Below are 17,259 nucleotides of genomic sequence, written 5' to 3'. Positions count from 1 at the left end.
ATTTGTTGTGGGTGCAAATTCTATCCATACCTCTAAGCTCTCAAAATATGTCAAGGCAAAAAAAAAAAGTCAAGAGGATCTCAGTGATTATAAGAGAAGATCAGTCCTACAAAGTGATAATGAAATCTTCATGTCCTATGATAGAATAGTAGCTAGCTTAAGTAGACTATGCACAAGGTGATGTGCTAAGTGCTTTAGTAATATCCAATGTAAGGAGAGAAAAATAGGTGTTGCTGAACACTGTAAGTCATGAATTGGGTTATGTCCCTTATCAAATGATTGTGAATATCAAGGACACAATCACAGGTGAGCTATAATGGCCTAACTATATGTGAATTTGGCTTGGCTTGGCTTGGTTGAATTACATTTCCCAAGTTTTCCTTTCTTACAGATTTCAGGTGAGAATAAGGTCACAAGGGAAAATTTTTCGAGATTTGGAGAAAAGAAGTGAACCATCAGCCACACGGTAGCACACACATGCTGTTGCTCATCTGAAACTCATGTTCTTGACATGAGACAGTGGCTGGGAATAGTTCCGGGATCCTTCAACCCTGTAATCATAGCATCATACGGATGGGATGACCACACACACATAACATTTCATTCAAGTATTAAGACTTGTGACGCTGCACATGTGCTAAAAGAAAAGAAAATAAATTACTGATATAATTAAGCTTTCTGGTGAGAGCAAGGTAGGCTCCCAAGCATATTGGGAGACAGCACGAAAAGCAGGACAGAGTGTGGCTGGCACCATTAAAAGGGTAGGGGTTAGCTGAGGGTTCCATTATTCTTAATTTCTTCTAGAATCAGAGGAGGGAGCATCCAGACTTGCTTGCTTGCTTGCTTCTTTTTCTCTTTTTGTTTTGTTTTGTTCTCTTCTACTGGATATCAAAACCCAGACCTTTGCACTGAGCTACATTTCCAGCCCCTTTATATTTTTTATTTGAAACACAGTCTCACTAAATTGCTGACTTGCCTGGTGTGATGGTTCTCATCTAGATGTTTCCCAAAGCCTTGCACAATCATAGGCAGGGCTTTTAGAAGATGATTGAACCCTAGGGAGCTGTACTTACCCAGGGCTTAGTCCACTGGTGAGTTGAGAGCTGAATGTACAGTGAGGAGGCTGGGTACTGGGGACATATCTCCCTCCCTTGCTCCTCCCTTCTCTGCTCCCCAAGTGCAATGAGGTCAGCACTTTCCTCCACCATGCCCCTCTAACATGTTGTTCTGCCCTGGAGCCAGCTGACCATGGACTGAAACATGAACCAAAATGAACCACTCCTCCTTCTTCAGGTAACCAATATTTCATCCCAGCAATGAGGAAGGTGACTGACACCCAGACTGGGTATGAAATTGAGATGCTCCTGCCTCAGCTTCCCAGTGTGAGCCACCATGCTCAGCTTCCAAGCTTTCCCATCAGCCCGCTCGGGTGAGGGGCAGAAGGGAAAGAAGCAGTCACAAGACTTGAATGAATTCAACAAACAACAGCAACAATATCCATCTCTTTATTTCAAGCTCCACAACTTTTGCTCCAGATGTGTGTGTAACCCCGGAAGAAAGGGTCTCGGGTTTTGAGATCTTCAGAGTGCTCTCAGCACCAAGGTCAGCGCCCGTAAGAGATGACACTGGTTTCAGTTACTCTCCTGAGCTCCTGCTCATGCTTGTGGGTTACAGCTTGAAATTCTCTCTTCAATTTTATATATGTCTTCCCTTGACAGATATATATCCTGTGAACTTCAAACTCCAGGAAAAAGTGTAAAGACAACAGCCCTCCCAAAACTTCTTACTCATTGCATGCACCCCAATCCTCGTAAGAAATACATGTGTCCGTGTGCGGGTGTGTGCAGCTTATTGGGTCTGGTTTGCGATTAAACTCTAGTCTGGGAAGACAAAAGCTTTCTTGTTAGGAAAGCCATCAAGTCATTTGTCTTTTTCTGTTCTCTCTTCAGGAGGGCCTGAGTGTCAGGGCTGAGAAACCTAAGGTTTCTAGGTTTTCTATGGTGGGGTTCCCCAAAGGAGGCTTCAGCAGAATTTAGGTCATGAGTGAAAAAGTCACCAAGGCTATCAAAAAGAGACTGAGCAGCTTCTGGCTGGAGAACAAGTTCTGCTTCCTGCGTGTGATGTGCTGGCAGAAGGGGAGAGAGAATCGGTTCCAGTGGGCAGCAGTCCGTTGGAAATTTGGGCTCTGAGGGAGGACTAGGCTCCCTTGGCACAGGTCCGGCCAGCGCTGAGGGTGACAGGGAGTCTGCTAGAGAGGTGACCTGGTTAGAGGGGAGAATAGAGGACAAAGGTAGAGAAGAATCAGTCCAAGAGGCTGGAATCGCGGGTCATGGAGGCACTGCTGAGGTGACAGAGATCTGAGTGAATGGTGACACTGTCACAGCATGGATAGATGACAAAGGAGACTTGGAGTGGCATCTCTGAGGAGTACCTGAGAGAACAGATGACTGGCCTCAGAAGCTGTGGTGTGACACACCTCACAGAGTGAGTCTGGATACAGCAGTTGTCCACAGCGTGTGGTGTCACGGTGGCTGAAGGACACAGAAAATACAAAGTTGTAGCCAGGACATATACCAGAAAAGGAGGACACACTGTCCTAGGTGGGGCTGGGCTGCCTCATGCTTCCTATGCCCTTCACACTGCCTCACAGCTGTGACTTCACAAAACACTTTGTTGCTCACCGAGGTCCCCATTGACATGCCTGTTGCTACGGCTACCCCTAGCTTTTACACATGCAGGCTGCACCGGATTGCTGGGGTGCGTACAACATTCAGGAAAAGAGACCAGGGAAGAAGGAAAGTGACTAATCACCTTTTCAGAGTCGAAAACAATTTCTTCCTCTCTGCTTCTTGTTGGCTCGTCCTCCAACCTGGGAAATCAGGACAGTGAGTGAAATGTCATGGAAGTAGAAATACAGTGGTCATATGAGGAGTCCCTTTGTGGAAACACTTAGGATATTCAAATTTCAAAATCCTAAGAATCAGCAGGCAAGATAAAGTGAGGACAGATGTTATAAGAACATTCCCATGTGTATGTGTGTGTGTGTGTGTGTGTGTGTGTGTGTGTGAGACTTCATTTACAAATTACCTTCACATACATCGTCATATCTAATGTTAAAAGCCACAGTTTTAGCCCAGAAGTCAGAGGTTACCTGGCTGATAAAGTTGAGCACCCATCTAGAAAGTATTTTTCACAAAGTTGGGGAGATAAAAGATCTGACTTCAAAGCAACCAAGACTCCTCTCTGGACATTTCACATGGCCCCACTTTGGGCACTGCCTACCCCTCAACTCAATCACTATTTCATGACCACCATGGGAAGAGCAGCAGCTCTGAAGGAAATCTCAGGTCTGACTGCCTTCTTGTGAACCCCCTTCTGAGAGACTGTGTCTAACACCTAGCATGCTCAGAGTTCATGGACCTAGCACCTCATGAAAGGGACAAGAGGGATTGCCTTTAGAGAGCTGAGGTCCAGTGGAAGTAAATGTACCTTTTTCTCTTCCATCTCTCCTCGTCTGCTTGTTCCCATTACGATTCTGAGAACAACAAGAACACATGGAAAGCCTGGGAGTCATTTTCCTTTCTCACAATTTCAGACATTAATTATCTAAGAATTATATGATCCTCCTTTTAATTAATTAATAGAAATTGTTCCTTTCACCAATTTTGAAAGATGACCATGTAGCTTCAATTCCCCCACCTTTGAAAATCTCAAAGGAAAATTTTGTGTGTGAGATTCACACTGACTTTTCATACTCAAAATTCCTGTGCTCAGGGTGTGCACAGAATCTGAGACCGACAGTCACACATGTGCTGTCTCACACAACCTGAATCCTGGGGACAGCACATGGACTGCAAGCCCCGCTCAAGGCTGTCCCAGTCAGCCCAGCAGGGAGAAGGCTTAGAGAAGGAATCCTGTAGTATGAACAAGAGTCAAGTCCAAGTGTCAGTAGAGCCATTCTGAGAGAACACACAACTTGTAATTGAGCAGATCAGGGCCAGGATCTCTTTTGGGATCTAACCCTGGAGCCCTCTGTCACACAGAAAAGTAGAGTTGGAACTTCAGATGGAAGCATCAGTCCTCTTGATCCCCTCCTCCTGCCTGGCCTCTTCCCCTAAAGAAGGATGATTTGCCTTCTCCTCAAACTTCTCATTGCAGGAGTCACTGAAATGGGAAACAATAACAAAGAATTCCTCTTGGGGATTCACCCACATTTCCATACCTTTGAGAGTTCTCTATTTCTCCAGAGGGCTGATAAAAATGATTTCAGCAACAGAAAACAAAATAAAAGAAGGAGCAATCCCACCGCACTCAGGAAGGTGCATTTGGAATCTATATCCAAGAATGTGGAGCCAGAGCTCAGCCATGACTTAGTATGACTTCTCAGGAAAGGGAGAACATTCTCCATGAAGCTTACAGCAAGGTTGTCTGAGGCAACTGAGCTCTGAGTTTCAGGAGCTGTAGGATGTAGCTCTGCCTGCATCATAGAACGTGAGAGTCACAGAAGCCCTGAGGGTGGGGATGGGACACCTGTGAGAGCATGCTCACTGTCCCTCCCTCACCCACCAGCACAGCAGACCCCTTTTCTAACTCCTCTGTTCCATTTCCCAGCTCCAGTCTTTTTCATAACATGTGTTCATCCCCAGGGAACTGTTCTCTTTAGTCTCTATGATACTCAGGTTTTACCTGTGCCCCCTTTATCCTTGAAACCAGTGACAGGCCCCACCAATTCCTCTGTCTGGGAAGTCTGACATACTTCCTGGAAGTTTTGCTTCCACCCAGACATTCCTACTCTGAGTTACATGTGTCCATGATCCACTTATCTCAGAATATGTTTGCCTTAAGTCAGATGGAGAGGTGTAAGTTCTTTTGCAAATTACTTACATTTGTGAATGTTGAAGAGTAAGTATTTTTTCTAATAACTTAGAAAAAAATTCTTAGTCTCTAATAACTTCAGAAGGGTGATTCAATCAATTAAAAGTAATTCTTATTTATTATTCACAAAACTAAAATTAGTACCAAATAAATGTATACAAAAGTACAGTTTTAGCCTGATATTACATTTCTGCAATTTCAGCTCTCAGAGAGACTGTGGCGCTAGGACACAAATTTGAGCCCAATTAAGCAGACCTCAGAGAGAAACCTATCTTCTCTCTCCCTCTGCAAAATCTTCCCAGCCCCAAGCAAGCAACTCCTCAGGCAGCTATTCCCTCTTAGGGAATGAGGACTTGCACTTTCTCATCACAGTCCTGTACTTTTCTCACCGGTGAGGCAGACACATCAAGTAGTTCTCTCATGGGCATCTCCTCTCTTAGAAGGGCAATACTGGGTATCGTCACTGACAAAACTAACAAATGGGGTTATAAACTAGTTTCCCAGCATGATAACATCCTGAGATGCACAGAATTTGTTTTCTCCCAAGGCTAAGATAGAGTTAGCTGCTAGGACGACTGACTGCCTTTGTTTCATTTCTGTATTTCTACTTGCTCATTTGCACAAATTGTATAAAAGGGACCCCTCCTTTGTTCTGGACCTAGCTTGGTTTTGAGCATTTCTAGTGGCTGTATCATGCACTGATAAAGTTCCATAATCCCTGACCTCTGCAGTTTTATGGAAATCCCCAAATATTTTCTGGTGAGCACAAAAGGACTGGAGACCACAGGCTTGCTGTCTCCTTTTTCCTGCAGGGCTCAGACTCACAAGCTGGAGAAGACCTGCCTCCAGTGTGCCACTGAGTAAAGCTTACCTTGGAGAAAGAACCAGCTCTCTCACAGCCTAGGAGCTTCTCCTCCCTGCCAGCACAAAGAGAACCTGAAGAGGGACAGTATGACTCAGGAACAGTGCACTGCAGAACGCTGGTAAGGTAAAGGAGCCCAAAGGGGAAAAAATTATCCTGTTAGACTGAAGAAGAGCTTTATCAGCTCTCAGGGAGTACCTTGTAATCTGACCCACACTGGAATCACACTGCACCAGCATTCTCAAGCAGGAGTGAGCTGCAACAAAAATTGACTTGTAGGAGTGCTGGGGAAGTGGGAGTGGAATGCCTTGAGAGAGGTTCACGGTCAGTCAGTTTTATCCAGTCTAAGTCAGATGAAACCAACAACCTTAAGTAGAATGTGGGAGTGGCCCATGGTGAGCAGCTCTCTAACAACTCACAGGACAGGAACGTAAGGAAAGCTTGCAAAGAGGTGTACTGAGTAGTCAGACTTGGTACAAGTCTAGAAAAGCCTACATCCCAAGTAGGAAACATGAGAGTGGCTAGGCGGACAGTGAGGAGGAAGACTATCAAGGTGGGAGCAGCTGCAGCTAGCAGAAAGCATTGGAATTGCAGAAGTGGCCCATGCTGGGAAAAGCTTAGGAATCTGGCACCTGAATGAAAACAACTGGGAAAGAGGAGGGGTGTGTGTGTGTGTGTGTGTGTGTGTCTGGAATAAAGTGTATGATTATGTGAGTGAGCAAAGTGAATTGTGTGAGTCTGAGGTCAACTGAGTTCAGCTAAGGGACTGAGACTTAAAGACACCTAGCAGCTGACTGGTCCAGCTGCTGAGCTGGAACTTAAGCACAAGGCTCAGAGACTTAGGCCAAGCTCTGCCTGCAAGATTGGAGGAATGCAGCATCTTTTCATTTTAAAGCAAGCACAAAACAAGACAAGACAAAGGACAGCTCCAGCCTGGGTCTGAACAGCCAAAATACCTGGAGACCATAGAGGTTCTACAAGGAAAATCAAATTGCAAGTATTAACTAATTGGTAAATATGCTTTTGTTTTTCAACTTGAACTGATTAACTGGAGTGTTTTAAAGCATTTCCTGTGTGCTGCAAATTCTTGAATTGCAATTACAGAGTTAATTTGCTGTTTTCTCTGCTCTCTGTTGGTTTAAGATAAGAACACTGGATTCCACGTTAGTAAAATTCACAAGGTAACAATCTCAGAAAAAAAAAACGGGTTGGGGGGACATTTTAAAATTCAAGCAGCTGCAGCGAAGTTTGTTGTAAGAGGTTTATATTAATTGTAGGAGTAAATTGGATTATGCATAGGTGATAATAGGAAAAGAGGTATGCAATCCTACCTCATTAGAATGTATGCTAAAGAACTTTAAGAAAGGTTATTGTATTGGTTACTTTTCTCTTGTTGCTGAGACAAATTATCTGATGCCCAAAATGAAGGAAGGAAAGGCTTATTTAGATCACAGTCTGTGGAGGTTTCAGTCCATACTCAGCTGGCTCCAAGGCAGGGTGGCACATGGCAGAGAACAACAGTTTATGGTGGCAGAAAATAGCAAAACAACAACCAGAGCAAAAGGGAGGCGGAGTGGCAGGAAGAGCAAGCCTCTTTCCCTTCCTTACATATGCAAACTACCCACCCCAGGGTAGGTATAGTACTCACATCCATAATCCCAGCATTGAACCATGGATCAAAAAAAATCTAGAAGCCTGCGCCATGACTGCATGAGGATCTGAGGGTACATGCAGACACAAACCATAACAGTTATATTGTGGAATATGGAGTAAAGTTAACCCCCCAGAGGTTGAGCACTCTTTAAGAAATTGATTGGGCATCTTTAATGTGGGGTGGCTTGCTGAGGGGAAAATAGATAGAAGGATGATTGGAAGGGTATATCAAGTGGTGACTGGAGATGGAGAACAGCCACCAGGACATTCAGAATAATTTCCCTACATTGATTCATGGCTGAATGTGGTTCAAATTCAGCCTGCATGGCTTCAGCCCTGTCTGGCAGCATATTGCAAAATTCTTGTGACTCAAGCTGTGCCCAATATAAGAGACAAAAGGGAACCCACTCTTCCAGTAGCTACAAGGGTTAAAGCAAACAACAGAGGACTCAAGAAAAACCAATGCTATAGGAACCACAGAGGAAATGGGAATAACTCCCCCTTACACTCCAATCTATCTGCCTCTACCAAGGCCTATATATGGGGAATTGGGGTAAGAAAGCAGCAAGTCTCTGGTGTCCCCCTCCCAGTAAAGGAAACATACCCCATCCAGGAGGGACAATGAAGAAAGCCCTAATAAATAGGTGGCAGATAAAGCCAGTCATCTTTGATCAGGTCATACAAGGGCCCCACAAGATCCCCATGTGAGAGACCAGAGCGCCTATTTATTATGATGCAGAGGGTCAAATCCAAGAGGGACAAACAGACTTGATTCATCAGCCTTTTTCAACCACTCACCTTCTCAAGTGGAAGCATCAGACCCCCTCATATGTGGAAGACAGAGACAGTCATAGACCTAATGCAATCCATCTTCCAAACACACAATTTAAATTGGACAGATTGTAAACAGTTTCTCCTGACACTACTCAATACTGAAGATCACCACAGAGTGACTCAGGCAGCTCTCCACTCGTTAGAGGACCATGCTCCTGCAAAAGTGATGAATGTCCAAGCATGTGCTCAATTCCAGTTCCTTGAGACTGAACCAAAGTGGGAGCCAAATGTTGTAGCAGGGATGGATAGCCCAATAAAATATCAAGAAGCCCTGCTGGAAGGCTTGAAAGTAGAAAGCAAGAAAGCCATAAATATGGAAAAACTGTCAGAGATGTTCCAAAAACTAGGTGAAAGCCCCAGTCAATCCTGTGAGAGACTTGGCAAGGCATTTTGGCTCTATACTCTGTTTAACCTGGAAGCAGCCCAAAATCAATGCATGGTAAATGCAGCTTTGTAGGACAAGCCCAGGAGAACATCCGGTGGAAATTACAGAATCTAGAGGCTTTGTTGGCATGTGTGAATCTCAGCTCTTCGAAGTAGCCACTAAATTATATATTAACTGTGATCAAGAAGCCAAGCAGAAGGCCAACTGAAAGCTTAAAAGAAAAGTAGATCTACTAGCAGCAGCACTAATGAGGTAAAAGACAGAGGTCCCCAAGGGGTGGGAGCAAGGGAGAGAGCAGGGAAAAGGTCTAACTGGACAGGGACCCAGAAACTGACAAACACTAGCCTGAAATCAGTGTGTACAGTGCAAAGTAATAGGACGTTAGAAGGATGAATGCCCAGAACAGACAAAAAGAATAATGGAGACTATAAAGCCAGAGACCTCATCACCAGCAGCTATTCACAGGGAGAAGAGGAAACAGATCTGATTGGACTGGCAGGAAGTGAAAGCTATTAGGCCACACTGGGCTCCGTCTTCATAGGCCCCAAGGATCTCATGGTCACAGTGAAAATAGGGGGCAACTGATGGATTTATAGTGGGCAGCAGTAAATCCTCAATAGTAACACAACCCATTCAGCCACTCTCTAAGAAAAATGTGACATTGTGGGAGCCACCAGAGTCCCAAAAAGAGGCCATGTTGTCAGCCCAAAAGATGTGTCACGGGGAGTGAGAAGTCCAACATGAGCTCCTATATCTCTCAAACTGTCCACTTCCCTTGTGAGGGAGAGACTCGCTCCAAGAGCTACACGCCCAAATTATCTTTGGGCTGCAAGAAGATGTAGCTCTAAACCTGGCCCAAATAAAAGCTGTGGTGTTAACCCTTATCTCCTACAAGCAGAATGGAGATCATTTTCAGACAAGTCGCAAAACCAGAAATAGGTGCACTGTTTTGGCTGGTGCATATGATTCCTAGGCTATGGGATGAAGATAACTCCCTAGGGCTGGCTATAAATCAGCTACCAGTGATAGTGGAATTAGAGCCAGGGGTGACTCCAATTAGAGTTTGCCAATATGCTTTTCCCTAGAAGGCCATACAAAGCGTTCAAGAACAATTCAAATGGCTCTTAGATCATGGAATCTTCACTAGATGTCAGTTCTCCTGGGAACCCCACTTTTGCAAACATATAACCCTGGGAACAAAAAAATATAAGCCAGTAGAGGATCTGCACACTATAAAGCAGGCAGCTGAAGCTATTCACCCAACAGTGCCCAAACCCATACCTGCTGATGGGCCTCATTCCGGCAAGTGCTGTCGGGTTTACCTGCTTAGACTTAAAGAATGCTTTTTCTTTTGTCTGCACCTTGCATCACTTAGTCGGCCCATCTTTGCTTTCAATCAGAGGATCCTGTCACAGGCATAAAGAAACAGCTAATTTGGACAAGGCTTCCGCAAGGGTTCAAAAACTCCTCTACAATCTTTGAAGAGGCTTCAGCTACTGATCTTAAAGCTTTCCTCACACCAAGGGACAATTACACCTTGCTACCATATGTAGATGACCTCCTTTTTGCAGCCATAACCCAAGAAGACTGTTATCAGAGAAAATGAAGAGCTGCATTCCTCTGGAGAGAAGGATACAAGGTATCCAAGAAAAAGACACAAATTTGTTGACAAGAGGTCAGATATCTAGGCTTTGTAGTGATACAGGGGAACATCAGCTGGGCATAGGACAGAAACAAACTCTATGCTCTCCTAATCCCAGCTACCCAATGCCAAGTAAGAGAATTTCTGGGGGCAGTGGGTTTTTGTCATATCTGGATCTCAAATTGCTCCTTATTGTCCAAGCCCCTTTACAAAGCTATGAAGGGGGAGAAATCAGTGCTTCCTCTAGGAAGCTGAGCAGAAGAGGACATTTAAACATATCAAAGAGGCCTTGACTCAGGTCCCAACCTTAGAACTGCCAGACATAACTAAGCCTTTCTTCTATATGTCCATAAACAAAAGGAAACGGCCGTAGGAGTCAACCCAGGTTTGGGAATCCTGCCATTGTCTGGTGGCGTACTTGCCAAAGCATTTGGGCTCTGTGGCCCTAGGATGACCACCGTGCTTCAAGGCACTTGCTGCCCCTGCCTCACTGATGCAGGAAGCTGACAAGCTGACACTGAAGCAACACCTGACAATTTGACTACCACATTCAGTTATAATGTTAATGGACCAGAGCAGGTACCATTGGCTATCCAACCTGGGGATGACATGGGGTCAGGAGCTTTTATGTGAAAATCCTCACAGAACTCTAGAGAGAGCAGACCCTCTTAATCCAGCCACTTTGCTCTCAGTTGAAGCAGGAGCCCTCTTCATGACTGTGTGGAAACTGTGGACAAGGTATTCTCAATCCATGGTGATCTCTCAGATCTCCCTCTGGAAGACCCAGATGTTGAATATTTCACAGATGGGAGTAGTTTTGTATTGGACAGGATCCAATGAGCAGGTTATGCAGTGGTGATGTTGGACTTTTTGGTAGAGGCCAAGCTTTTGCTTACCAGAACCTCTGCTCAGAGGGTTGAACTAATAGTGACAAGGGCACTGTTACCAGCCAAGGATAAAAAGGCTAACATCTAAACTGATTCCAAGTATGCCATTGCCATGCTACTTGTTCATGGAGCTACACACAGGGAGAGAGGGCTCCTGACCACTGGGGGAAAGAAGATAAAACACAAAGCAGAAATTTTTCAGTTCCTAGATGCCATATGGACACCAAGGAAAGTGGCTGTTATACACTTCAGGGGATACCAACACTGGTACAATAGAGGTCAAAGGAAACTGAAAAGCAGGCAGATAAGGAAAACAGGTTGCTATGGCACTCCCACAACCCAAAAGAGGGTCCTGGTTCAGGGTCCAGCCTGGTTTTGAGCATTTCTAGTGGCTGGGTCATGCACTAATAAAGTCCTCCTGTAATCCCTCCAGGTCCCTCCAGTTTCTTGGGAATTCTACAACCACACTAGGACACGAGTTTGAGCCCAGCCTGAGTAAGTTAGCAACAGGAGGGCGGGGAAAGGAAAGAGGAAGCAAAGAGATTGAAGACGTGTTATGTACATGTACCAACTCTGCATGAGGAATGTAATCATCATGTGCTCCAAACACACGCTACTAAGAACAAAGAAAGGAATTCGACAGAATTCCCATCTCTGATTATATGATACTCCATTTCAATATGTCCAGTGGTTCTGTGTGCTTCCAGTGAACCATGAACTTTTCCAGTAGGCGTTGAAGGCACCTGGGCCTACCTTTGTACCCTATGAACATCCAGAACAGGCTGCTTGCAGGTCTCTAACCAGACAGCCATATTCACAGCCAGAAATCCACTGCTGTCAGAAGGTGGCCAACACCACAGTCTCAGCCATTCTCTACCCAGATGACAGACACTGGACAATCCTCCCTCCTTGGTGGCATGTGTTCTCCCCTTGGGTAATCATGCATCTTTATCAATCTTACTTTGAAAAGCATGGGAGGTCCTATGTGCAACTGCTGATGTTATTTTTCAAAGAAAGGTTCAATACACTGAGACTGTCTTAATTACTACTCCTATCATAGGCCAGTTTTCAAGGCCCTCATGATACAGCATAGTTTCTAAATTTTGGATTGTGGGGTCTAAATGTGTCAGCCATGATATCTATGTGTGGATTCATTTTTTTCTGTCATTTTTCTCTCCCTTTCCTTACTTAAATTATTGAATGCCATCATGATTTTCTACAATGCCAATTTTGTGCCAAGTGAAGATTTTACATACTTGCAGAGAGGATTTAAAAAGTGCCAGAATTTAAAAGCTTAAATTCTTATCAAGGCAAATGATTATAGTCATTTGTGTAATTCTTGTTGACAGTTTTCTTTAACTTTGGTCTCCAAGTCATAAAAATTAATGTCTATAATTTGCTTTATGGTTCCTCAGAGAGGTTAGCAAAAGAAAGAGGAAAAATACCTGCTCTGTAAAGGAGTATAGCCAGAATTGATCTTGTGCATGAAAATCCAGAATAAAATTAATGCTAAGAGGCAAAGAAAAGGAAATGGAGAGAAAAGAACATTAAACAGCTATACCAGGGGAGAAATATAAACTCTACAGAAGACAGGTCTGCTAATAAAAAGATAGAGTACTAAATTATCATGACTCTAAACTTAGCTAAATGATTGTAGTTATTTATCAATTCCTGCTTACCAAGTCAAATTAGAAAAACAAACTTATGCAGTAAGAATAATGGAGATGTTGCAGAAGAAGTATTGGCAAAATGCAGGTGGTGAGTACTTAGAGTAAATCTGAACATAAACATTTGGTCTGGCTGATATGCATCCTAACATAATAAGAAAATTAGCAAGCACCTATTGAATTGCTTATAATTGTCTTTAAACAAAGCACTTGAGACATGTGCCACAAGATTAGAGGAAAACAGATGTGCTATCATTCCACCTCTGTAGAATAGCTGAGCCAGCTATTATAACTCAGAAACTCTACCTTAGCAGCAAATATAACAAGATGAAAAGTCTTTAAACAGTTAGAACACAATGGAATCATAAGCAAAATGAAAGATAAGATGGGCTTATAAAGAGAACATCATGTTAGACTGAAGTCATAGATTTTTGAGAACAAATTAGAAAATCAGTGGCTGAAGGAAATGAAATAGGTGTTTTGTAATTGGCCTTTGGTGAAATTTGTGATAAATATCCCATAAAATATTATTTTTTAAATTGGCTTGAATTGGCTTAGAGATGAACATAGTCACCAGGACTGAAAATTGGTTGGCTTGTGGAAGGAATATGCCTAGAACACTCTGACAAGGACGAGCATTTATTTTTGAAGACTCCAAGATTTCCTTTCTTCCTTTTAAGGTCTTGATTTAAATGAGCGCAGAGGTACAGATTCAGTCATTACTCATATTCAGACATCAAGTTCTATATTTATGTCTAGCCAACTAAATGGCGAGACACCCCTCAGAAGAAAGCAGTAGTAAGAGGCAATGAAGAAATGCAGCAAAATAAAATACTTCTGCTACTAAATACAAAATGTTGGTGTTTCTAATAATGTCTATATAAACAAATGAAAGTGGGGTTTTGTTTGCAGTTTTTGTTTAACTTTGATCTATGCAAATGGTAGATTAAAAACAAAAAAGTATGTATGAGGGGATCTAATTTAACCTCCTGAAAAACTGAACCCTATGCTGATTCTACCTCCTTTGCTCCCCCATGAATTCTTCCCTTCCTCTCACCTGAAAATCTTTCTTCTTAGCAGAGAAGAATGATTAGGAATCTTGTCAAAAAGACACTCTGCATGACAATTAAGAGCTCTTCTCACAAACTGGATGAAAACTAAAGCCCAGAAGTTGTTGATCCTTTCTCAGGTGGCAGAGAAAGGGTACATTTCATTGCTAGTATACATCGTCTGAACGATGGAATTTTGTTCATTGAGCCTCAAAAGCAATGAACAAATAGTGAAATTCAGTAAGAGGCGTAAAACCTAGGTCATCCAAACTGTTATAGAAGGTAGGAGCGATCAGGGAATTAGACAAGCAAAGTGGCGGAAGGGGAGGGTTGACCTGTGACTAAGAAGATAAATAGGAGGCCATCAGGGATTCATGGAAAAAGGGGAAAAGGGTGTTTCAGGCAGAAAGAATCTCACGTGGAAAAACACAGAAGCAAAGTGCACTGCATTCACCATCTGCCGGAAGCCTGGTGTTAGAATGACCATATACCCAATGCTCACTATACTCTGACAGCTGAAGCCCTTAGCTGTGTTGTGCATAACATGACCAGGCGAAGTCCTTGTTATGGCCCATAAGACTCGCATGATCTGACCCATACTTACCTCTCTAGTTTCATTTGCTGCATCCTGTTGGAAAAGAATTCCCAACTCCTTGGAAGAAGAGGCAATAACTGCTCCTTTGTTCCACTTTCTCCTTTCAAGGATGTAGAGAACTACCTCAGAAGTTAGAGATCATGAGCTCCTCTGGAAAAGAGAGCAAGTTTGCCTGGTGCCAGTGTAATAAAGATGATGTTTCCCTCCAGAGCAAAGGTCCAGCAGACCGTCTTCTCAGTTCAGAAGATTAGGCTCCTAAGCTCAGAATTCTTCAATGGCAATGAACTCATTGTACGTGCAGCTACCCCTGGGCCCCTCCATATCAATTCTACAGAATTTAGGGAGCAACAAGGGGGGATGATGGATGCAAACAGGCAGCACCATGCGAGTATTAATGCCTTTTAGCTCTGACCCTGGAGCTCTGTGTCTGCTGCCAGCACCCATAAAATGGTGAAAAGCTAAAATGTTCTTCTGCAAGCAGGATAAGATCTCACATCCTTCACCCTTCTTGACAAACTTTTGCTTTCTAAACTCCAGTCACCCTGGCTTTGTTACCGTTCCTTGTTGGTCTCATGCTCCTGGCCACATGTTCCCTCCTTCTAGACTGTTCCTCTTGCCCTCCTTGCAAGTTACTACTTACTCATCCTTTACAGCTCAGCTGAAGCATCACCTCCTCAGGCAATCTTTCCAGCATCCTTCCCTCACAAGCATCAAGTGTTCTGCCATAGTGTGGCTTTAGCTTACAACATCAATAACAGTGAAGTTGGATGCTCAATGGAAATTTTCTCAGGTCTCCAAAATTCAAAAGAGGCCCTGAAATGTGACACCATAGGTGATGACTTCCTATACATTGTCATACAAAGTGCTAGATACATAATGTAAGCGCTTGCTAAGAATGATCAAAATCGGTCCATCCAGTTCTTGCCTAGATACATGAAGTCAAGATGTTTGCTTAAGAAAAGACACATTTATTTGACAGGAATTTGTAGATGTAAAAAACTGCAATATTTTTTCTTCTTTCCTCTCCATCTCTGCCCAGATAAAAGGTCTCTTAGAGAAACTCTCATAGGGATCATGACAGTTTAAATAGAAGAAACTTCCAAGTTGCTCCCCACTGCTTGTTTACTTGATAATATAAAGCAGCACTTGCTCCATGCTGCTACTTAATTGAAACCCATGAGGTTTTTTTCAAAGAAAACCTTATATATGTTCCTCAAGATAAAAGAAGGGAATATGAATACCTGAGTCTTATTCTTCTAGGAATGTCTGAAGATGAGAAGTTAGCTGGAGCTTTCTGTGGGAACAAAATGATAAGAGAAAATGTTTAAATATTTAGAGTTTGGAAGGGCAGTGGTATGCAACATTTACCCAAGGATCAAATGGATGTGGTTGAAGCTAGTCAGGCAAAAATGTTTTTACAAGACAAGTTTCAAGGGACTATAGACTGAGCCATGGGAATTCATGGGGTTTCTTTTACACAGCAGGTGCTGGAAAACAGGAAGAAGACACACACTGCCCAATACAAGCAGAGACAAGAAGAAACCCAAGCAAGGATTGTGAACGAAAAGCATCTCCTAACTCAAAATGTAGTCTGAATAGTCACATTTTACTAAGAGAGAGACTAACACTTTGGTTGAGATTGTTAAGGGCTTCTTAATATCTGAAAGCAAGCATTTTCAATGTTTACATGTTATATAAAAATTATGGGCAATAAAGCAAGAAAATGAAGTCAAGTTAAACAGGCCAGAAAGTGAAAAATAATCAGGCAAAAATGTTTTTGCCTGATTATTTGCATATTACATGACTGCATCCCAAACCCCTAAAACTATAAGTATCAGCAAAGTTGCACAATTTGAGATCATATGCAAAAATCATTCACATTTCAATACACTAACAAGGAAAATATGGAAAGTAAAAGCACAATACTATTTACAAATCCTTCAAGGAAAATTAAATTCTTAGATATACATTGTAAAAGGTACTGATCTGTAAGATAAAAATTTCAAAATTCAGATTAAAAAAAATCAGTAACCTAAATAGACACACCATGTTCATGGATTGGAAGACTCAACATAGTAAAGATGTCAACAAATTCATAACAAGTAAACTATAACCTTATGTAGAAATAATTACACCAGGACAAAGCATACATAGGCAAGGCTAGTTTTAACATATTAAAAAATCAGTCATGGTAATCTACCTCCAGAATAGGCCCAGGCAGAAAAATCACATGATCATATCATTGTATTCAAATAAAATTCTGGCAAAGTCTGACAACCATTCACTCATTTGAGGAAGGCAATGTGTAAATAAAGATCAAAATAAAAGATGGTTAGAAGGGAACAGGATGATAAATCTTTTGAAAATAGGAAGGGACCCAAGAGACCAAAGAGGAGAGCAAAGGTGAGTAGGGAGAGGAAGAAGTAAAAAAATTAAAATGTGTTATGTGCGTGTACCAAATACGCACAATGAATGTAAACATTATGTGTCATTAACATGAACTAAAAGTAATAGTAATAGTATTAATGAAAATGTGGAAAGGGGTCTACAGACGGAAGAAGGGAGGTGGACGGGAAGGAGAAGCAACATCCAGATGCACTGTGTACATGTACGTACTCCTGTACATGAAAGTGAACTCCATTTATTGAAAATGAAATAAAGTTTAAAATAAAAAATCAAAAAACTTTCACTTCAGTGCCAAAAAATAAAATAGGTAATTGAAATTTTAAGAAAGAAGCCTCTATGGAAAGTGGGATTAGAAAAGAGCTTCCTCATCTTGAGAGTCTATAAAACACCCATATATCTACAAA

General features: G+C 42.5%; 1 protein-coding gene and 1 long non-coding RNA gene across 2 annotated transcripts; one reads left to right on the top strand and one right to left on the bottom strand.

The window, feature by feature from the left end:
- Positions 1-1,490: 1,490 nt before the first annotated feature.
- LOC102004707 (putative spermatogenesis-associated protein 31D3) lies at positions 1,491-4,453 on the bottom strand. The gene is made up of 5 exons (XM_005381905.1): positions 4,223-4,453; positions 3,490-3,535; positions 2,812-2,869; positions 2,432-2,531; positions 1,491-2,261 (listed from the first exon to the last, which is right to left on the bottom strand). Exons 1-5 carry the CDS (start codon positions 4,406-4,408, stop codon positions 1,869-1,871), a joined length of 783 nt encoding a protein of 260 aa, XP_005381962.1. The 5' UTR covers positions 4,409-4,453; the 3' UTR covers positions 1,491-1,868.
- A 116-nt stretch (positions 4,454-4,569) lies between these two features.
- On the top strand, positions 4,570-16,836 carry LOC102005042. The gene is made up of 5 exons (XR_001233396.1): positions 4,570-4,902; positions 5,688-5,863; positions 6,633-6,748; positions 11,572-11,633; positions 15,931-16,836. It is a non-coding gene; the product is annotated as an uncharacterized LOC102005042 (long non-coding RNA).
- Positions 16,837-17,259: the final 423 nt, after the last annotated feature.

This window comes from Chinchilla lanigera, unplaced genomic scaffold (assembly GCF_000276665.1).
Source record: "Chinchilla lanigera isolate Chin_1 unplaced genomic scaffold, ChiLan1.0 scaffold00016, whole genome shotgun sequence".
Classification (NCBI taxonomy): domain Eukaryota; kingdom Metazoa; phylum Chordata; class Mammalia; order Rodentia; family Chinchillidae; genus Chinchilla; species Chinchilla lanigera.
Note: the sequence above shows the minus strand (reverse complement) of the source record. Positions and strands in the feature narration are given on the sequence as shown.

What these genes read in the sequence shown, in the direction of transcription:
- LOC102004707 (XM_005381905.1), bottom strand. Translation starts at nt 4,408, where the DNA reads ATGGAGAATGTTCTCCCTTTCCTGAGAAGTCATACTAAGTCATGGCTG. An exon ending in GAAATAGAGAACTCTCAAAG is followed by an intron (nt 3,536 to 4,222) that starts GTATGGAAATGT and finishes TGTTGTTCTCAG; the next exon opens with AATCGTAATGGGAACAAGCA. An exon ending in TTGTTTTCGACTCTGAAAAG is followed by an intron (nt 2,532 to 2,811) that starts GTGATTAGTCAC and finishes TGTGTCCTTCAG; the next exon opens with CCACCGTGACACCACACGCT.